This window comes from Dromaius novaehollandiae, chromosome 3, assembly GCF_036370855.1.
Source record: "Dromaius novaehollandiae isolate bDroNov1 chromosome 3, bDroNov1.hap1, whole genome shotgun sequence".
Taxonomy (NCBI): Eukaryota; Metazoa; Chordata; class Aves; order Casuariiformes; family Dromaiidae; genus Dromaius; species Dromaius novaehollandiae.
In genome coordinates, this window is record NC_088100.1 from 62,793,902 (window position 1) to 62,817,222 (window position 23,321).

A 23,321-nucleotide genomic window follows, 5' to 3' on the forward strand; every position below is an offset into this window, starting at 1 on the left:
TTCACTTTTACTGGTTCAAAGTCTTTTCTTGTCACAGGATGAAGCAATAGCAGAGAAGGGTGATAGTAGATGGTTAGATTTTACTTGCTCTGAAGCATGGTGACTTGAGTCCCTGAGAAGTGGAATGATAGTCTCCAAATAAACTGCCCTGCCCTGCCCTGGCCTTCCTTGCTGTCATGAATGGAGTCTTTATATAGAAAGAATACATGAAACAGTCTTACCCACAAGTTTACTGGGTGTCTGTATGACATCTCTCAATGCATCTAGAATTCTAAAGCTGTTACATTTCCTAAAAGCTTTAACACTATTGAGAGCTTATGTCGGAGAGCATAGCATAGAGAAGCACATGAATAGGAAGCATCGCTGCGAAGACACAGTACAGCTGTGTGCTGGTATATTGTGTTAAGATTTTTATTGTCCCTCACAAATTGTGGTTCTGAAATATATTCCACTTGGGCAAGTGGCATTAATGGGCAAGTTCCTTCATGCATCCTCCACTCATTAGCCTTTATAATAATCTTTTCTGTTATGTATGTAACTCTTTATTTCAAATTGGCAATTAGAAGCCAACAGAAGACTAGGTCGAACTAGGAGTTTTTAGGTTGTTTTGTTTCAGATTTCTGAAAACGGTCATCACCACTTCTTAAGAATATGGGATGTGAAAGAGAAGAGGGATACTAAAGGTCACCGTGCCTGCTTGCCTGCTCTTCCAGGGCCATACGTAAATTTAAAATAGTTTGGTTCTAAAGAAGTCAGGGCTACCTAAGTTTTGAGAATGTGTGATGTACACACATTTCAGGGCTGTAATATTTTAAGTACTACAAAAGAAGTTACTATTAGTAACTAGAACAGAAAGTGAAGAGCAAGCAAATACATGCTGTATTTTCACAACCTTAACCTGAGATTCACATATAAAATGAGCCATAAGCAGGGCAGTTATAAGCATATGCAGATACTAGGGAAAAAAGTTTGTTCTAAAGTTCCTTGTTCTCTATGAGTGGAATTTAAAATAGAAACAATCTCTGCAAAATTTATAAATTCCAGCTAGTGCAGAATTTAATTGGTTTTTTTTTTTCTTGATTTTTTTACATAAAAGGTCTCCTTGGTCCTGCTAAAAGAGATGCATGGTTGCAATTAAGAGCAGAGATTGAAGCTCTAACAGATTCCTGGCTAACAAATGCACTTAAATCATTATCAATTATCAGCACAAGGTATGTATTTGAGTCTACTGTAAAACTTTCTTTTTCTATTTTTAACACGTAATGGCTGTTTTGACATTTTATATTACAAGATACTAGTACCTCTATAGAATAGAACAGGTCTAACATGATTTTTAGATGAGATGAAGGAAAAATTCCATGGAAATTGATTTCATTTTCAGTGATTCCAGTATTTATTGGAGATTGTATGAAATGGCTTTTAAAATGTGGCAAATGGCCCTGTGTATATTATTTTTTTAGAACTCTGAGCCAGCCTTTAAATTATTATCCTGTGGACAGCATCTTCTGAACTCCAAATATGTTTTATTTTTCAGTGCTGGTGCCTATTCATAGTGGTACCTAAGTACAGTACAGATCCCAGAACACAAAATCATTTTCTTTCTGTCCTTCTGCCAAATAAATCAATATGATTAAGCATATATGTAAGTTTTTAGAAAAGCAAATATTTATTTATACACTAATATTGAGTTAAAAGTCTGTGCTTCCAGTCCTGAGACATAAAATTAGTTGTTCTTTTGAGCTAATAAAATGGGAAACACTGCTGCTGCTTGCTTAGCCATGCAGTTTTTCTTCTGAAATCCTCAAAAATGCAAGTTTTAAATGATTAAAAAATGAGCAACATTTAGCCATCTTGCCTCCTGAGCATGTCTGAGGGAGGAATCAGTGCTGACTGAAAAGAACAAATTTGGAAGGGTGTGAAAAACTATTTTAAGCTCATAAATATTTTTGCAACATGTTTCTCAATTGCTGTTTAAATTTATTAGGAGCATCTTAAGTACCTCAAGAGAATAAAAATAAAAAATCTCTTTCATTTGCTGTGTTTAGCTCTGCATTTCTTAGCTCGTGCACTTTGTAATGAAGACCATTTGAACATTGGTGGATAAGTCTGGAAAAATTGCTATCAATTACTCAAAACTGTTAAATAATAGTCATTTATTTACAGATTTACAGTTATATTATGTACAGATATAAATCTTCAGAAGATACCTATGAGGCAGCTAAACATTACTTACATGTTACTGACAGGAAACTGAGTTACATAAAGGCAGAAAGGGTAGCCTTTCTTGGAATTAGTGGAAGGACCAGGATCAAAATTCACAAGTAGTTGCTCTCAGCTACATGTTCACACTTTGGTCATACTCATGTTCCAGCCTATCAGTGCTTGTGAAGTGGCTTGGCTTTGAGTTTTTGTTGTGTAACTCCTATCTCAGCTTCTCCCTCTTCTCAGAAATATTCCTGCTCTTGAAACATGAAGAAAACGATGTCTAATTATTAAATTCCCATTACACAGAAATGTGTATTGTCCGTTTCTTTCCCCTGAAGAGAGTAACAAATTATCTTTGCACTTTCTCCTAACACTTTTAATTGGCTTGTAGTTAGTGACAAGTAATTGCCAGCTTGAAAAACATGCTTTCAAAGCATTGGGATGCCTATTTTCAAAAGTAATCAGTGATGTTAGATGTCTGTATTTTAGTGGGCTCATCTTCAGGGTTCTGGTTTTTGTAAAGCAGCGTGGAATACTTCCTACTGATCAGACCTACATATTTATGTAAAGGATAGGAAAGCATAGGTTTTTCCCAAGTTTCATGTACATTTTTCTGGAGGTGGTGGTGCTGAGTAGCACAGCAGTGTGAGTGAAAGTAAATGCTGAGGAATGCTGAATATGCTCTCATCAGCTATATGATCACATCAGCATTTGGGAAATAGATTTAAACTGCTTCTCTCCTTTTAGGAGTAACTGTGTAAATGTGTTGGTAACAACAACTCAGCTTATTCCAGCACTTGCAAAAGTCCTGCTATACAGCTTAGGAGGAGCTTTTCCTATTGAAAATATTTACAGTGCAACCAAAATAGGTAAGAAAATAATACTTTCATCCAATTGGACTACACTGCATTGTCAATAATTTTTTTTGCCAGTAATGGATGGATTCAAAACCACTTTCCTGAACGTTTACGTTGTCAGTTATAAGAGTTATGTATCGCATATGTTTAGATTTGTTTTTATCAATAACAGGAATCCAAATTCAGTATAATTTCTATGATGCCTAAAGGAGTAAAGGCTCCAGTACTAGACCTCTCTTAAAAACCTCTCGTAGTACAGAAAAAATGTGGAAGAGTAAAGTAACGAGTTTTGGTAATTAAAATCTAAACAGATCTTTCTTTAAAATAGTCTCTGGTTTGACCTTCAGCTTTATGTAAGCTAGGCCACAGCTTCACAAGCTTTTTCTGGAAGCAAAATACATCAGTGATGGTAGTGACAACTGTTACCAACAGAAGCCATGTTGATGGATACCACAAGGGCAGTCCCCTGTTTTGTTGGTAACTACTTACCTCTTTGAAGGGGCTTATGTATCACGGCTTGGGAATTCATGGTTTTGAAATCACATCCAAAATTTTCATGTAAAATAAGAAATGTCACCATTCCTGTGAAATGTGACATAGCCTGTTAACAACTTGGCAGATTTCCAAAAATCTTGGTAGATTTTGTGATGTATCATTTATTGATTTAAGAATGCTTAATTTCTGTATCCACATCATCTTATGTAACACTGAGTGTGAGACTGCATTGACAGAGTATTCAAATATATTTCCTAAATGACTTTCACAAGTGAAAAAATAATGCATATTCTAACAGTGTCAGGAAAATCAGTTATCTCAATCATCTTTTAATGAGCTGTAGCTTTCTTATAGACAGAAATGCTTCAAATACTTTAAAAAACTGGAGTCAAGGCAGAAGTATCCCAAACATCACATGGTATTAACCAGCCTGCGGAATGAATGTCATGTGTCTTACAGCCTGTGTATTTTGGATTCAGTTATTGAGATTACGTTCAGACAATGGGAAGGAGCATTGAGAAACAGTGCCAACATCACAGAAGGGGGTGGGAAGTGAAGCACCATTTCTGGAAGCCACTGAAGGAATTCTGTACCAGGAATTCCTTCTGGGAACAACGTGGCCCCTGTTACAACCCTGTCAGGAACACAGTAAACTCTGCTGGGTACAAGATCTCTCTCTACTTTTCATCTCGGTAATCTCTGCACTGCACTGGGCACAGGGCTATAACTGTGACAGTGAAATATGATCCTCACTCAACAGTTAATACACACAATCCTTTTCCTAATCATAAGCCTTTTTTTGTGGGCCATCTGAAGAAAAACAAGAGGAGCACAATAAGAATCAGAGATCTAGAAATCATGAGCTTGTGAGAAGAGACTGAAAAACCTGGGGGGAGGCATAGTAACAGTCTTAAGATATCTGAAAAGCCACTGCAGAGAGGAAAGAAATAATCTTTCTCTGTGCTGATGGGAGGTAAGACAATAACTGATGGTTTCATTGCAATAAGGCATGTGTAGGTTGGATATCGAGGAGAAACTTCCTAATGGTAAAGCTTATTTAAACAAGGGAATCGCCTGTGGAAGTTGTGAAATCACCAACATAGAATATTTTTAGAATAGCTTGCAGAAGCATTTGTTGAGTAAAACTGAACCTGCAGTAGTGGGAGAAGATCGACTAGATGACTTCTTGTGGTCCTTTTCAGTCCTACTTGTTATTTGTCATTACTGTCTTAGACTCCTTGCTTCCATATTCCTGTAAAAGACGCAAATATTTCATGGTAGTTCCCCCTGGATACTGCTGTCTAATTTTATTTTGCTTGCCCATTGGCCTTGGACCATTTTTTCCATTGCTGCATTGCTCACTGCTGCATTGAAGTAAAGTTATTGCTTTTGTTGAAAAATTACTATTACAATAATAGGGAACCATTGAATTCAATTATTCATTCACTGACCTATTCATTTTTTACAGCGTTGGTAATCCCTTTATTTTAGTAGCTTTTCTGTAACTCTTAACATAGAGATACAGTTTTACAGGAGGCGGCTTATTGTCACCAAGGGAATTCATTGCTTCTTACCAGTTTTAGCTCTAAATCCCAAGGCTGGGAGCTATAAAAAAGTAGTAGTAACAATGGCTTACCACTGCAATAATCCTTCATAGAGCTTCACCGTAACTCACTTGATAGCTTAATAAGTAGTGCATTGTTTTTCAGGCAAAGAGAGCTGTTTTGAGCGTATAGTGTCCAGATTTGGCACTAACATAACTTATGTTGTGATTGGAGATGGCCGAGATGAGGAGCATGCAGCTAATCAGGTAACTTCACTCTGAACTCTTATCTCATTTATCTTCCAGGAAAAGAAAGTTGCTTTGAACGAATAATGCAAAGGTTTGGCAGAAAAGTAGTATATGTTGTAATTGGGGATGGTGTAGAAGAAGAACAGGCAGCAAAAAAGGTAACCTGTCTCCTGAAATGTTGGTGTGATACATAGCTACTAATGCAAGCCTTTCTGTTTGCATTTCTGTTAGTGTTGCGCAATGGCAGAATGGCAAATAATTTCAGTCTCTACAGATGCAAGGCAACAAGAGCATGATGAGACCAACACTTGGACTAAAATGAACCATTTGGATTCTAGCATTTGCTTTATTTGAGTTTGAAAATAAAAATTGCAAAATTATTTATAAAATAAACGGAAACTGATGGGGGCAAAATGTCTGATTAACTTCAAGCAAAGTAAACCTAAAAAGATGACACAGCAAGAGCTAAGAATTGATGGTTGGGTAGTGGTTTTCTTTAAAGGGTGAAATCAGGGAGGTTTCAAGAGAAGTGTTACAGAGAATGTGGAAGAATATGGAAAGGATAGTGCAAATTTTTGCTAACATAAACAGAGATCTGCAGTTTACTGGAGGAAATGTGATGATCACATAGTTTACTTCAAGAAATATGTATCTGCAAAATCAAAAAGGACACAATGTACATACTGTGCACCAAATTGGTGTTTGTAAAAAAAATCTGATTTTTTAGAATTACTCAGTTTTCTCAAGTTAAAAATTCAAGTGGAAGCTTCACCAGATAAGCTTTCAATGTTCAGAAACAGATAAAATTAGTAGTAATTTGAGAGCTATGCTTCCCAGTATAACCCCTGGAAGTGTGCAGAAACTGAAAATTTTTGCCTCAGGCCTTCTACACAGGACAAGTGACATAAATTCTTTAGTGCTAGGAACAGCAAAATTAAATGCCCTTTTAGTATTAAGTAATTTTTACAGTGTAGTTGTAATGGAAACAAAATGCAGATAACCAAAATGCTCATTCCAAATGGTTCTTTAATATAGGTACATTACTGGTGATGGGTCCTTTATAGTTTGTGTGCTAAACAAAGGTGGTTGGATTGTGTACTTTCCAGTTTGGCATGCTTTTTTCTTAACGGTAGCTATATTGCATGAACAGATACAGATTCATAGGGATGGATGAACCCAGTACATTACAAATAGATCTGAACAGAATGGGGAAGTATGTTTTTAATTCCATTCTGGACAATTACTGAGGGAGAATAGCGCATATATCTGCATGTCTCACAGACACCAATGCTGTCTGCAACACAAATTATCTTTTTTAAAAATTAGTAATTTGTTGTTTTCTCCCTAAAAGAGATTTTTTTCCCTCGGAGGTAAAAAATGTAATTCAAGTCTACTTCAAAGTGTTGTAAGTGAGGCCTCCTTTAACAAAAAGTCTTATAACCCTTTAAATGGCCATTCAGTCTTTTGCAAAGTATAGTAAGTCTAGCAGAAACAGAGATTTCCTGTTGATGCTCCACTGTATGGGATTCCATGCTTAAAAAAAAACAAACAGCCCTCTCTAAGTAATGAGTTCTTTCCAAAGAAACTCATAGGAAAGACAGTCTATTTATTTACTTTCACCCAAAGAAATAAGCTCAGATCTATTTTGGTCTGATTTTTGTCAGTATCTTACTAGCAAAAATCAATCCAGAAACACAATGGTGTAAAATACATGGTTGCAAGTTGACCAGATGTGTGTCATATACCACCCTATGTCACAGTGTTCATTTTTCCTCACCTTTTTTCCCCTTCTAACAAACACAGCACAACATGCCTTTCTGGAGGATATCCAGTCATTCAGACCTCTTGGCTCTCCATCAAGCACTGGAACTAGAGTATTTGTAACTGCGTTCTAAAGTTGGCGCTTCTTTTTTTTATATATATATATATATTTCAAGTACACTGAATTTTTATGTGTGATTCAATGCCTCTGGCTTTACACATATGAATTGTCTTAAGGAGGGAAGAAATATTTGGAATTAAAAATTCCAAATTGAAGAATTCAGATTACTGAATGGAGTTGAAACGTTAGTGCTACGTAAGGAAGCTCTATGGTCTTATATATGCAACGTTTTTAAATGAATTAAAACTGTGGAGGTTGCTGGTACATACCAAATGAGCCCTGACAGGAGAGAACAAAGGACTCAAACTGGCAAAGCACCAACATGCGTTTTCCAACCGACATTCCTCAAAATGGGATATATTCTCACCACTGAGGTTTGAACCAGACTTTAGTCTACCTAACCCAGAAAATCTGAATTGGAATGCACTCAGACTGTATAATGACAATCCCGTCTAGTCCTGTAATTTGTGTAAATTATTGATGAAAATAATTTACTGTGACTTTATTAGCAGCTGATTTTGGAAGTGGATGCAATTTTTCTTTCTTTGGGGGGGGAGGGGAGGAAGAGGGTTATATAATATTGTCTCTTTTATAAGTTTGGCAAACAGAATGTGCATAATGATGTGTTGTGCCTTAAAGAGAGAAGACTGTGTTTGTGTGTTATAATGTAATTTTGGTTAAAAACTATGTAGATAAACAAAAAAAAAATCTTTGTGATAATTTTTGACATGACCAAATTTCAAATTCAAAGTAATCAAAGAGCAGGGCTGCACCAAAGCATTTAAGTATTTGTTGCAGTAACAAAAAAATAATAAAGGAAAGTTTCTGTTTTTATTTGGATTCTGAATAATTCCACTGATTGTTTGAGGCAAGTTAAGAGGATATTGGGAGATCGATACTGGGGACCGTTACCTTGAAAGCTAACAAAAGTGTTTAACACGTTCAACATCATTTCTTGATTCCCCAGTGAGAGAACTAAAAGCCATATTCATAAATTACTTAGTCCACTGAAAGCCATTCAGTGAGTGCATCTGCTATATGTGAAAGAACAAATTCCCACCAGCAGACAAAGGTATTTGGAGTGTGCTGGTGGCATTACTGGAAGGTGAAAATGGAATGTTACTAAGCACAGATAGGGGATAAAACCCAAGTTCTTTAGGAAAGAAAACTTACTAAAGACTCTCTTACCAGTCGGATGCACAAATTGTGCTACACAGCATATTCAGGGCCAACACGAGTTGTTGAAATTGCTGACATGGTGGCATTTGCCCTTTCAGGAGCACAGTCCTTTCTGGTAAATATAACAGCGTTTTGGTAGCTTTTCCATTCTATTCCACATACATGTGTCTTCAGGGTTGGGCCAGTGTCTTCTTTTTTCACCCATTTTTGAGTGGACAAGAATGTTATGCAGGAGCCTACCCCAAGTGTTGGGATTTGGAAATTTAATTAATTTGGAAATTTAAATAGCAACTCAGGCATCTGAGGAAAGGACAAAGAGGGGATTTTTGTGGAGAAATATTGAGAAATGCATTCCCTTAATTTCAGCCATTTCTCATAATAATTATGGTCCACACAATGATAATTATTCCTTGAGTTTTTAACCTGCTACCCCCCACCTTTGGAAAGTGAACAAGGTGCATATTGTACACAGGGTCACCAGCACTGCACATTCAGTTGTGAAACAACTGTGAAACAGCACTGTGAAACAGCTACAAGTGGTGCATCTTTCATTGGAGAGGATGGAAACTGCTTTTTGATTTTTAGCGCTGTAAGTGGAGACACCTGAGGTTCTGTGTGCTCTGACTGTGTGAAGAGATATGAGCAAGAAGGTGGGAAATGTGAACTCCAGGATGCCTACACAAGCACAGTAGTAGTCAGCATGGGAGAGAAGTTCTCTCTCTCTATGCTGTCAAGCCACCACATTTCTAGTTAACAGAGAGTAAGCAAATTTCATCTTTGTTTAAACTCTAGATTATGGTCAAAGTTAGTCGTAGGTGAAAGCCTGGAGCCACTGAAAATCCAAGGCAAAACTCCTTTATAACTTAGTAAAAATTGAATTTCTTTGCTGTATTGGAATTGGATATACAAATCACCACACAACTAAATAATGATGATCTGTTTTTGCTGAGCAGTGTGCAGCTGTCACATGAGACTTGCCTCATACAAAATCATGATATACCAGCTACTTGGTGAGAGATTTGTGTGTCCAACAAGTAAAAATGATGTGTACCTTTTTTATATTTACAGTACCTGTCCAGACAAATTTGGCCTAACAGTATCTTTTCCATAAAAACCTGTCGTATAAGCTTTTTATAACGTTTTAGGTGGGAAAAAAGTGTTTCTACTGGAATAGGATAAAAAGGTTAAACAAAGCCCTCCTCAAGTTCCGGCATGGTAACATCGGATGAGATTCTTAACATAGAAGTTGTTATAAAACAAAAAAATTGTTATGGTGAACTAACTTATCTTTCTTTTTTTTAAAAAAAAAAGTGATAGTGTTATTCAAATGCATGAAGCAATCTTATTTCTCAGTTATTTTTTCAGCTTTTCAGAGTTCTTTTCCATATCAGATCTAAGAACAAACAATAGCCCAGCAACAATCACCAGTTTTTGTAAAAGGTTTGCGGTGCCTTCATTGGAGTTGTGCCTAACTCTCTCTGTGGCAGGTATGGCTCAATTAATAACATACTGGATTTACAGAGAGGGGATGGAGGCAAAAAGGAGGGAAGTTTTGCAGAGCACGACAAAGTTCTGATTTTAACTTGGATTCTAGGTACTACCATAGTAGACGTTAATTACAATAATAATCCACAGAAGTTTAAAAGAAAATTCAAGAATTTAGTTCTAAGACTTTTGCAATACTAAAACTCTAAAAGTTGCAGAGCACAAATAATCTCTTTCTAAGGAAAAAATGGTATATATCTTTTATTAAAACTTGGTAGTACACGCCTGCCTCATAGAGAGAAATTACTCTGGTAAATTTTCTTGAATGAAAAATACAGATGCGAAAATAACCAAGGCAGAGATACAGTCACATCAGATGGTTCCAGCTGGGCCTGGGTAGATTAAACTGAAGGTTGGTCTTTTTGACATTGAGTGCATTTTAATTCACCAGTATATTAATCAGAAACTGCCTTCCCTTCAGCCTCTCCTCAACAACCAAGATTGAGCACAATGTTGTGTTTGCAAGTATTTTGTACAAATGAGGTATAGAATATAATGCCTTTTGCTGATACTGTAGCAGTTTTCAGTCAGCACAGTACTTAAACATTAGGCATTTGAATAGTCAGCTTGCAGAATACAAGTAACAGCGTGATCGCAGTCACAGAGCAGTATCTTACATAAATATGAGATAATGCCATGCAGTTCAGTATATCAGTAAAACAGGAAAGCAAAAACTAAAACTAAAAATGACACTTCTTTTTAGACACCTATGCAGGCAGCTAGCTCCCAGAACTATTTTATTAGAATCCAGTGTGAGCAGCAGGGTTGGCATCTAACACGGATGCAAAGTATGTTCCAGTGTGAGCATTCACAAGGGAGATGAGGCCAAATCAAAATCCTGTATACAAGCACACTTCACCCTGGCGCAAATGAAAACCTGCAGCCAATAAAAACTGCAGAGTAAGTGGAGAATATGGATTTGGCCCACAATAGGAAGACTGTAGATTTTCGCTGTGAGGTTGGATCCAGATCCAGGGTTTTGGTTCAAAAGTCATCTCTACAGGATTGATACACAGCATATGCTTTAAATGAATATGGTATTTGGTATCTCTAAAGAGGAATTGAAGTGATATGAGCCAAAATCCCAGCAATAGCAGAATTTTGGAAATACAATTGAAGCCAAGGGTCTCTGTCGTGTATTAGCAAATTATAGTTTACCGGGGCCTACATAATTTAAGAAAATGTAAATTAAAATTAAAGCTTGTAAAAATATGTACATCTTTACTATTTCTCAATAAATACACTTGGAAATGTCATTTTTCTGCACTATACCATGTTGTAAGATGTTTAGTTTGTGGTGAAACCCTCAGTACACAACATCTGTTATGGGAGCTGAGCAAGACCTTGGACTCCTTCTAAGTATGTCCATGCTGTCTTTGTGATCCCCCCCAAGAGCAACCCTGCGTCCTTGAGGTTTGGTACAGACTGGCTCGTGTGTACTGTATTTGTAAGGCGCAGCCTCTAGAGGGAACCACCCTCTGGGCTGCAACAAGGTTTCCTTATCGAGGGAGCTAGTTGGTTTGCTCCAGATTCAGCCTGTTGTAGTCCTTGGGGCAAAATACAGAACAAACCAATCGATGGTCTGGACACACTTTTCAAAAACATATTATTTTAAATTCCCTTACTAATTCACTTACTAATATTACACTAATATCCTTCTTACAGACAAGTAGCTGAAAACATGGGTTGTTCAGAGACAGAACGAGATACTAAAGAACAAGCAGCAATTGTGGTCAAAGCTCAGTGTTCAGAAACTTTCCAGTCTGTAAGTGTCTTTGGGAAGCAGTCCCTCTACAGTGCGTTTGTGTGGGCTTTAAGGCAGTCGCTTCAAAAATGGGGCCACAGGACTATAAGCGCACAAAGATGTCACATTACAGTCTTAGAAATAACATTGCAAGTGGCGGAACCGTGGTAACCACAGCTCTTAAACCGCAAGAGACAGCTTATAAAATGAAGGGTTCCCCCCCCCCCTCCGCCCCCAGGAGTTAGATTAAAGCATGTCTGTTACAAAGATAACTATTCTCTGTGTAAAGACAAGAAAGTAATGAGAAAGACACCATTTTCTCTGATAAACTGTTCAGATGTTTAATTTTAGTGGGTGTGCTCTCCCAGTGCCCGTCATTATATATGGTAGAATTTATGAGCCATTTGCAACATCACAGGGATGAATATGGCCAGCTGGACAGTACACAGTATTTTACACAATACTGAAAGTATATACTGACAAGCAGAAACCTTACAAAATTGTACATCTTTTCAAGCGTATTAAAAATATGTAGTATTTTTCTCCTTGTTTACTGGGGACACAGGAATGCACATTTGCAGGTATGTGGTACATTTGTCTTCCACTCTGATTTTTGGAACCAAAAGGAAGAAATACAAAGACTAGAGTGGACAAAAAAAAATAAAGAAATCCCTTCTGTTGAGCAAACTGACCCACTGTTAACAGTAGTTTCAACACTGTGTCTCTCAGATGGGCTTACATGTGGCTCCAAAGAAAAAAAACCAATTTTCAGTGTAACTTCAGAAAAGTAAGACGAGAATCAGAAAATGCTTTTCCTCTCCCACTAAGATTGTAGGTAGCTTCAGAAAGTTTCTGTTGTCAACATCAGGATAAGAAAGAGATGTTTGGGCCTTTACATTCAAAGCTTTTGTCCAGGTTGTAGCACAGCATTAGCCTCATTTCTCATTGCTGATCCAGAGAAATTCAATGTTCTATATCGCTATCAATGGGACCTGCACATGAAGATTCCCAGCACTGAACTACAGTAAAAACATTGTACCAATAGCAATTACAGGTGCAGAAATAACATTTCCTCATTACCTATAGTGGATCCAGATTTCCAAAGGAAAACCAAGCAGAAATTCAGAATAGAATTATGTCTCATGTGTCTCTTCCACTGTTTGCCAAGGTATTACAATTTTTAGGGCATGCACATTTAGGATTGACTTGTTTGATCCATCTTCCTTTCTCTCAAACAGATCATAGATTCTGAAACATTTTGGAAATGTTTATAAATCTGGGGGAATTGTTTCAGTTGCCAAAAGCCCAGGCAGTAGGAGGAATGCCGAGAAAGTCAAAACAGCTCAGTAGTTTGTTTTTGCATGTTAGTTTCTCTAGCAGCTTCAAAGCTTGATTTTTCCAAGAACTGAGGCTCTGACCTAAAACTACTAGTAAAAATGGAGAAAGGATTTTTTTTTTTTTTCCATTTGGGAAGAAGAGGGAGAAAGAAAAGATCAAATAGTTGCACAAATTAATTTTTAGGTTGGGCGAGAACAGAAAATCCTTTGTCGCACGAGGCAACATTTCTCAAATTTGCTGGGTGAATTAGCTGTCAAACATCCATCTAAGGATGGATTATTAGGAATCCATGTATGTGCTGCAATAACAATGAAGCAAGAGAGCAGAGGAGCACAGTGGTCATGGGTGTAACTGTACTAGATCATGTCAAGGAGGCTCCTGACAATGGAGGTAGACTAGACTTGTTTTTTTCCATTGTGCTGTCAGTGTCAAGGAAAATGAAGTGCAGCAGAAGAGCAACAAATGGAAAGTGATTCATGTTTCCTAGGCTACTACACAACCTGCTGTGCCCTTCACATGGAAATGCATATTTTTTCCTATAAAGAAGTGCAACTAGATCTTTTTGGAAAATATTAGAACTTGTTTACTCATTAAAACCAAAATGTTTGATGGTGCCCTATACACTGATGCTGATGAATGGAACATTTCTAGTCCTATTTAGAGAAAGAGTGAATCAGAACCCCTCCAGATCAGCCAGAAAAAGAAAGATCGAGCCACTGCAGGAGTCTGGTGATAGCAGCTTTCAGCTGGGATATCGAGCCCCTGAATTTTTTCCACCTCCTACTGTGCTGTTGGCTAGTCTGGGTTAGTTGTTCTTGGTTTGTAGACTTCTGAGGTCCTACTTTTCTCTTAGTGATCAAGAATATTTCCAAAATCAGAAAAATTTTGAAGGTGAAGGTTAAGAGAAGAAGAAAGAAGAAGAACCTCCTTCCTTACCCAGCATGCCTGTTTTGAAGGATTTTGGAAATAATCAGAAAACTTCCTGGAAAAGGATTTAGCCATTGAGACTCTCTGTTATTTGGTTGGTTGCAAGGTGCGAGGGGGCAGATGAGACCAGCAATCAGAAAGTATATTTTCCCTGGAACAATGGTGAATGTCTCCCCTATGTTACAGCACAACCCTGGTTTGTGTCCTTTGCACCCTGAACCCCTGCCCCATCCACCATGCGCTGCCTCTCCTGTGCCATCAGTTCTGGTCCATGTTTTTTTGCAGGCTGTGCTATGCTTGTTTCCTTGTTCTTGTTACAGTTTTTTTGTTACCTCATCACAGCTGCAGCCTATTGCCATCTGTGAATTTATTGGGATTCCAAATAGCCTTTAAGGAGTAGCAGCTCCTTTTAGCTTTTGGAAGAAAAAGAAAGAGGCTCCCAGCTGTGTTGCACTATGTGGGTCACAGAGGCAAGCAAGTCCCTGCAGTCGTGCTTCCCTGCCCACATGGGGTACCAAGGTGGTACAAAAGAGAGATGCACACATGCAGGATCAAGCCATAAGCAGCATCCCACCCAGAAGTGCTGCTTTCCCTTCAGTGGGCAGTGCTGCAAGCATCTCTCTCTGCCAGTCTATTCACAGCCAGCACCATAGGGAGCAATGGTCTCTCTTGAAAGAGCAGGCAGGCAGAAGGGGATGCTACATGCACTTACAGAACAGCGGGATACAAGGCAAGCAGCCTTATCCTGGCAGGGGGTGCGTAGAAACAGAAAACTGACAGAAAAGGCTTTTGCACAAGGGTGAGCTTAAGCGATTTGTGGATGAAGCACACAAAAGGGATGTTTCCTGTTTGCCTTCAGAAGACTCAGCTGAGTTCAGAGCTGGCACATGGAGTACAGCTAGGCAAATGAATAATGCAAGGAGATGAGTCCTCTGGGTATCCAAGCAGGACTTCTTCAAAGGTTTTTTTTCTTTTTTCTTTTTTTTGAGGAAGCGGCATCTCTCTCAAAAAAAAAAGGTACAGCTTCAAGTTTCCAATTCTGTGTAGTTTTTACTAATAATTGAAATCCATTGAAAAAGAACAAGGCTTAACAGAAGAAATTGCACAGGCTTCACTGCAAGCAATAGAGCAGAGAGAGACGCACAGGATTTTCTTGAGGTAGCCAAATTAGGAAGGGCCTGTAAAGAAGTTCCAGCACATCTTAAAGCTGCTGACGGAGAACTGCCAAATTAGGTCTTAACAGGTATAACTCATGTTCTCTTAGTGAGGTAGGTACCACCATACCTCTTCAGTCTGCATATGCCTTCCTGCCCATCTCCCACCCAGCTCCATCCCACTCCTTCTGCCCACTGACTCCAGCCACCACTTTGCTAGAGGAGCTGCCATCCTGTCCTAATGGGTGCATGGTACAGAAGTTTCAGTGAACCTTATACTCCTCCAGAGCACCACATTTCATTTGTCCCAAAGACACCTGGCAGGCCTGTGACCCTATGGAAATGCTAATGTGCTTAACAGCCTAATCATTTTCTGTGCTGAAGCCAGCAATCAGTTTGAAAAGTGCAGTGTGTATTCCTAAGAGAGATCCCAGTCATTTGGCAACTGAGCTGTTTGCTTTTAGAGACCCAGGAGGGCACTGCATTTCACAGCCACATTATGTCTGCTGCAGACAGACAATTAAATAAATTAATTCTCCAGAAAATAGTTAGCTGTTATGGTGAAACCTTAGTAATAATCAGCTGCAGTTGATTTAATCCATTGCCATTGCAACACACTAATGGGCTAAAAAGTTGGTTTTCATTAAAATGTGTGTATTTTTTTTCCCCTGGAATGAACAATTTATTTTGTGGAAATGGGCAGTATGGGCAGAGACTGAAATGGATATCTTCTGAGATAATAACATACAAATATTCTGCTTCGCCAGTGCAGACTGCTAGCGTATTCGTGACAAATGTGTGCATATTGCTGTGTGAAACTCACTTCAGCATGAGAGCTATTGCTTCTGGGGGCAGGATGGCTCCTGGGCCTGTGTAGCTTGCTCTCTGTACAGCATCTCTCAGAAAGTGCTGATCTGCCGCCCTCAGACTGTGCTTTGCATAAGGCAGATTTCAGAGAGGCCTGGACATGGTGGTCAAGCTGACAGTTTAGTCCCTCCATGCATAGCTCACTTCTACTCTTAAGAAAAGAGATAGCAACAATTAAACGCCTTTTTCTCCCATTCTAGCTGCTGGATTTAGGCTCTGCTAGTATATTCCTGCGATCCCCCACCCTATCATGAGCTATGTTAAGGCAGGGAAAGGTCCCTTGCAGGCCGGTTCCTGCAGCCCGTTTGCTAGACACCCAAGAGCACCGCTCCCGCCTGAGCAAGGCTGTGTGTCTCCACGCCCGACTACCCAGTGAGCTACCGCATCCTATATTTTGGTCTGCCAAGTAGGCTATCAGCAAATACTGTTTCCAGATGATTGCAAGGTGTCAGTGGGAGGCCTCTGACAGTGACTCACCCGCATAGCCCGTGAACAGCCTTTAATACTATATTTACAAGAATGTATTGGCTTACAATGCTGTCTTTCTCTTATGTGTGGATTTTAGTTTGATTGGGTTTTATGGGACAAGCCATGACTGGAGCATGTGTTATACTTCTCCAGCCAATGCTAAGGGGTATTTACCAAAAACCCTTAATGACATCTGTGCCTCACAATCGCTCATACTTAAAGCAAAATAAAAACGCAAAGAAAAATCAAGCCAAGTGCAGGAAGGGCCTGTTCAGCTTAAACAGCATATGCACACTGATTTATGAAATGTGATCCTATTTTCAACAGTCATCACAGGCCACTGACACCTGGGGGCTGATGGAGGTAGGGCAATCCATTAGCTAAGCCTAGCTTCTCCTGTTACTAACTGTGAGCTAAACCAAGGTTTTTATCACAAGCCCTGAACAGTCTCAATCAGGAACATGTTAGTGTTTAACACCTACTGGGCGGTACCGCCCAGTGGCCAAACACGAGGCAGCATTGCTGCACGGTGCCAGTGGCTGGTTGGCAATGGAAAGCAGCTCCCAGAGCACCTCCCAGAGCAGCTCTCAGAGCAGCTCCCCAGCACCACGAGGTGGGCACCAGCCCCTGCTCACCCATCCGTCACCCCTGGCGCCGTGGCCACACTTTCGCCTCACCGCAACAGAAATGGCAAGGAGGGAGCAGCCCTGTGCAGACACCACCTCCAAGCTTAGCACCATGAGAGCAGTGAGTGCTTCTTCCATGTAGTCTACTAAAGATCTCTGAATTGGTCTCAGACCTTCTTTAGAGTGAACTGGGTCTCAGTGGCACGGGGGTCTTAGCAGGGAGGAACTGATTTGTGTGTGGGGGGGGGGAACAACCCTCAAGAAGTCAAGAACCGCTCAGCCCAAAGGGTAACCCTAAAAATCCCAACACTTCCTGCTGTTTTTATTTTTGCGCTTTACCTAAATGCTCAGAGCAAGTTTTCTTCTCTGGTCAAACCACAGTTCCTTAAAAGCAATTTATTTATAATGGAAAGGCTGACTCAACCTTCACTGTAATAACCAGGAAAACACAACAGTAAAATGAAACAACAAATCATTGGTTTGACAGTAATGAGGCGCTTGCTTAGACATTTATCTGTCCTTTTACAGGGCAGTAAGTTTGTGGTTGAAAAGCCTTGTATTTAAGCTTCATGTCCAGGAAGAAATTGCCGAGCTGTGGCCAAAATGGCCTCATTTAGCAGATGGTAACATTGTACATAATTAATGCATTCATTTTCATTCTTAAAAACTAGTAAATGCAGCTTATATGAATTTCCTCCTGAAAGCTAAATTTATTAGCTACAAAACATGGAGCCTGTGCCAACTGTTTTAAGGAGATTTTATCCTGTATTTATTTCCCCCATTTTCTAACTGTTTTCCACCAATATCACCTGTGTGGCTCTTCCCCTCGCCACAGGAAACTTCAGAGCGGGTGACAGTCTCGCCTGTCCTTTTTTCTCCTCCATATGTTTTTGTGATAAAGGTTTCTTTCCCTCCCCTCCTCATAAAACACAGAAAGACTGCCACTTGTTTGCTGAAAATGACTTTGAATTCATCAGCTCTCCCAGACCTAATAAAGTGACATGTTTACAATGTTAAAGGAAATCAGGTGTTTTAATGTTAAATGAAAAAAAACATATTTATGTAGTGTTATAATAATACCATTGGCCTGGCCTTTCTCAGTCCATCCATCATGCGGAAATCTCCCCACAAGATGCGGTGGCGCCCGCATGCTGGAATGCCGCATGTGAGTAAGCCCGAATTCGCCATAAATAACGCGGGGAACGGCCTCCCCCCGGCTACTGGCAGCCGCGGCCGGGGGCATGAGCAGGGGAAGGGTCGGCCTCCCAGCGCGCAGCCCTGCAGCCGTAAGGAAAGCCCTGGCCAGCAGGAACGGGGGAACCGTGGGTCCGAAGCGGGGCGCCAGGTCCCTGGCCATACCCTGGTGCATAAATAAACCTCCCTTCTGGGAGGGCGAGTGCTTTCTTTCCGTTTGGACCTCAGTCTACTGCCTTTTGGTGTCTCCATGTGCTGAGATACACAGCACAGTCCCTCTAGATCCCCACGAGGAGCCTGAATTGAATTGAAGTCAAGTCAAGTCAAGTCAAGTTAAATTAAGTTTACATGCACCTCAGTGTGCCCAGCACTATGAATGTGGCTCTGCAAGAGGAATACCTTTTTTACCTCTTAAGCTTCATTTGTTTCCACACTCTGAAATCACCATCATCTGTCACTCACACCGCCTTCACAGAAGTCTGCTCAGAGGTGTTAATGGCATGGGAGAGTTTAGCCTTCTCCTGGCACATTTACCTACTGTTGAGTCCCAGCATGGTTATTCTCATAAATCCTGTTGAAAAGAGCAGCCTGAGTAGGCAGGTAGAGTCTTAATGATTAGTATTTGACAACCAGAAATTTTCCTTTTTTTTCCTTTCCTTTTGTATTAAATTATCCTAAAATTGAAATCCTCGAGTCTCCCACCAAACTGAAGCCCTTGATGGGATTCCCACAATGTAACACCCTTAATGGTACAGTATGTCTCTGCTCCACTGGCTGAGGAAGCCGTATCTCAGGGAGAGCCTCTCTGTGAAGCCTGCTTGTGCCCTACAGGGCAGAAAGCCACATTTAGTTTGTTTTAACACAGAGGTAACTGAGGCACAAAGTGCTTTATTATGGCACAGTGTGGCAAGATATGAATCACACATCTCGGACTAACCCCACTGCTATTTAGCTACCGCTAAATCCCACACCTATTCTTCTCTGGCCAAGCCTCAGTGTGGCTTGTTTCATCCTTGTTGAACTTCGCTGCTTCATGTGAAGAAGGGAGCTCAGATCATTGCTGACCAGCCAAAAGCGGATGCTGAGGCTTTTGTTTCCCCTGACTGTATATACCAGCACTAGCAAAAGGACTCAGCACTGGTGTGATTCAGCCCTCATGAGACCAGCTGGTATTTTGGCAGTCTATGGAAAGAATAAGAAAATACAGGTGGAAATGTCCCTCTTATTTTAGACAGTTGGGTCTACCATATTCAGTGCTCTAGATACAGAAGCAACAAAGGCGGCAAGGAAACTCTTCTCCATGTTAGGAGGTGCTACCTTGACTAGTTGAGTCACTCTAAGGGCACAGCTGTTAGAGCTGTGCTTGGTACCACACAGCTTCCATGTGACAGTGTTCACAAGCTGCAGTACATGCACTGAGGGTCCAATGGAAATCAACAGAAAACTGCTACTACTTTTGCTTTCTTTCTATTTTTTCCCTTTCTTTTTATTTCCTCCTTATAGATAGATACTGAAAATAACCTGTTGCCTTCTTCCATTCAGAACAAGGTAAAAGTGAAGGAATTCCTGTTCAAAAGCAAGAGAAGGAGAGCAGATCGTTCCTTAAGAAAGAGAACGGACTAGTAGTAGAGGGCAAAAGAGAGAGTGATTGGAGCCAAATAGAAGCTCATAGTGATTAAGGATTTATAAAATTAATCTACAGACATTTGAGCCTCAGATGTGTAGGTGCATAACAAAAACAGGCTCCTTTTTTTAAGAAAAATTGAAGGAGATACTGAACTTATATCTGATGATTCAACCACTTTCACAGATCTAGATAAATTCATAGCTTTAATTCATAGCCATCTCTTGTCCCCACTTCTGTAAACCACCAACAGACTCCACTCTGTGGCTTTATGCTAGAGCAGAAAACATCTGGAGAACATGTGGTTCCTTATTTCCTTCAGCTGGCTGTCTTTGCTGAAGGCTAATTTCAATCTTCCTTATAACTCCACGGGTATTCCTGAGCTATGTTTTCCTGCACCTGTACACCTCAAAGCCAGCAGCTCTGGCATTCAGATATGCAAAGCTACTGGCACTTAACACACTGGCTGACTGCTGAGGTTAAAAATGTAAGTTTATCTCTGCTCTTGGGTCTCTGCAATAGTGGTGATCTCAGGGATGATGCAAGAAGATCACAGACAAAACATCTGGTTTTAGAAAGCAGCCGCTGCACCCCATAGCAATAGCCATCTCTGAAAGGTTTAAGAGAGAGAGGTGTATAAAGAAGTAGATAAAGTAATTTTGGTATATTTCCAAACTAAAACAGGGTGAAACTCTTTTATTTATCATTCTCTTTGATTCCAATATGGAGATGTATCACAAAAGAAATTTGTCACAATAAATCATTCCATTATAAGCCTAGTCTTGTAACCAGAAGCCTTTTTTGCCATTAAATTTTCTTTCTTGACTCTCATAGTAGTAAATATAGTCTCCTTGAGTGTTGTGGTTTGTTTGGTTGTTTGGTTGGTTTTTTGTGTGTGTTTTTTTTGTTTGTTTGTTTTTTAGGTTTTTTTTGTATATGCAAAGACAACTCTTCTGGAGCTTCTCTCATTGTGGATTTTAGGATAACATAAGGAACAGAGGAAGCTAGGGTTCTTGACACACTGCTGGGATTTATTTGAACTGACTGTCAGGAACAAAATGGCTATGTTGACATTTGCTTTGTTAATAACAGCAAACTGAATAACAGAATGTGCAGACTCTGGAATCTGCTGTTGGCTGATTTGCCTCTTTCCTGTTTCTCCATCCTTGTATTTGATCCAGAGTTCCTCAGTGGTTTTCGGCGTGTGAATTACTTCCCAGCACAGAGCCTTTCTCATGATCCAGCTTACCTTTCCATGGCTGATCACATCTCTGCCCTTTCACAGCATCTCAGTATTATGTAACATTAATGGCTGAACTGGAAAAGTCATATTCAGCCATGTATTTTTCTGGATTCTTCAGTGTAATAAGGCTGATCAAAGAAAATAAGGCCTCTCTGTTTCCTACAAATATAAGCAAATGCTTAGAGCACCATTCGCAGTCTCAAACCCCTAGCGTGGGAATGGCCCTTCTCATCTACTGACCTGTTCAACTGGAGTCCCTTTGCTTACCTCTGGCTGCTTCTTCAGATAAACCAATCTCTTCTGCAAAAGGTTCCTTCTGTTATTGGTCTTAAAAATGCAGAAATCATTATGTTAATTGTCTATTGAGAGGGACATCTCTAAGAGGGACAAAGTGTAGTGATGAGAGAAGTGAAAGGATGGTTCAGTGGTTGTGGTCCAGTGTGAGTTGCCCTGAGAATGCCCTCGCCAGCTCTGCTATGGCCCAGACGTGCGAAACCCCACCCTCCTTCGGGGTTTTCCTACTCTGAGGCTTTGTGGATGCTTCACAAGCATGAGTTAGCACCATTTCATTTTTCTTCCAGAGCTATTTGGTAGAACTTAGGTACCATATATTTTATGAAAACCCATGCCATCTTACCAGACCAGGCAGCCAACCTCTATAAATAATTACCTGAACTGATGGAAATGGTGATTTTTCTTCATCTAAAACCAAAACAAAACAAAATAAAAAACAAACAAACAGTCTTTTCTTAAACCTGTCATGCTCTTTCCCTCAAAACCTCACTTGGCAGTCAAAATTACAGATCAGCTGTAGCTGTTTGAAAATGTACCTTTCAGTTTGTTCTTTCAGTTTTATCTGCTATGGCCTGCATAGTATTATGCGGAAGGAAGTGAACATGGCATGTCAGGAGAGGGTAAAAGTATTTGACACAGTGACACTGTAATTATTCTGGTGCCCTCCTGCTCCTCCCACCCTTGATGAGGTCAGTTATCTTGAATACTCTGTAGACATAGTTGCACATCCAGCAAAGATCTCTGGGATCTCTGAAACAGCGCTTAGATCTTTCTCTCCTTCACCTTGCTGGTGGAGTTTTTCTGTTCATGTAGTATTTTTACAGCTTATTTTGTTTCTAATCTCTAAATCCCTGTCTAGTCCGTTTTGTACCTATTGTGCACCTGAAGTTTTTGTTTTTCCTTTTTAATTCTAATCAAGCGCTTCATCTATTTTGGTATTACTGTTTTCCTTCTAAAAACAATGCTGACCATTTCTTTCTATTAATGTGTTTGCTAATTGCTTCCTGCCAATAGAGAACATTAGATCCAGTGATTTAGACAGAATTTAAGATGTCTGACTGTGGCCCTTTTTGTCTACATTTGACAGAGGCCATGCGATAACCTTTTAACAGTGGTTGAACAAGTTCAGAGGCAGAGGGATTAAAAGCCATTGTGCCTCTGAATTAGCTCACCTTCGTGATTACTTGGACATCTCACTAGGATGTGGCAGTAATATTTTGGAGACCATTTGGAGAGAAGATTACACTGCGTGGCCTAAGAGGTAGCTAATGTCTGAGAGAGTTACTTGAGAAAACCTCCTGGAATTGCTATCTCCAGAGCTGACTGTCATCCAATAAACTGAGATCACACATGTGTAACATTACAAAAGTGTCAGCTCCACAGAATACTAGCTGTAGTTAAGTTTACTCAGAGTTGTCTAAGCAGTCTTGTGACTTGCTTGAGAGATGAGGGAAGACATGTGCATTGTAACATTTGGCCTCAGTTGGAAGGCGATGACTTCAGTGATGGTAGATAATCCAATAAGTACATTTGTTGTTACAGTATGCCTCTCAGCCAGGCAAACTCATCTGCTGTAAGCCAAAGTTATGTCTCAGAAGAATCGCATAATTCATCAGCAAAATAGACCAGACCTATCATTGCCTACAGAAGTAACAGAAAGCTTCTTCAGAGATGACAAGAGTGTGGTCCTAAGAGTTTGCACTGCAGAGCATGGGGCTATTCCAGCTCTCAGTGTGTTAGAGCACCCTGCAATAAATGAGCAGATAGAGATCTCTGTAACTTTATCACCCCATGTTTAACAAGACAACAAGCTGGCCCTTGAGACGTTCCCATGAGACATTCCATAAGACCTCTGGAGCCAGGACTGGATTTTCAGAGAAGCCAGGA

General features: G+C 39.9%; 1 protein-coding gene across 8 annotated transcripts in view; it reads left to right on the forward strand.

The window, feature by feature from the left end:
* Nucleotides 1-7,304, forward strand: part of EYA4 (EYA transcriptional coactivator and phosphatase 4) — a 154,987-nt gene extending 147,683 nt beyond the window's left edge. For 5 of the 8 annotated variants that reach the window (XM_026120614.2, XM_026120632.2, XM_026120622.2 and 2 more), the window contains 4 exons: nt 1,097-1,211; nt 2,953-3,074; nt 5,407-5,507; nt 7,153-7,304. In XM_026120614.2, the coding sequence (XP_025976399.1) occupies nt 1,097-1,211; nt 2,953-3,074; nt 5,407-5,507; nt 7,153-7,233 (419 nt within the window). In that variant the 3' untranslated portion in view covers nt 7,234-7,304. Of the gene's footprint in view, nt 1-1,096; nt 1,212-2,952; nt 3,075-5,266; nt 5,368-5,406; nt 5,508-7,152 lie in introns of all 8 variants that reach the window. The other 3 variants (XM_026120606.2, XM_026120626.2, XM_026120652.2) reach the window with 1 other exon arrangement.
* Nucleotides 7,305-23,321: the final 16,017 nt, after the last annotated feature.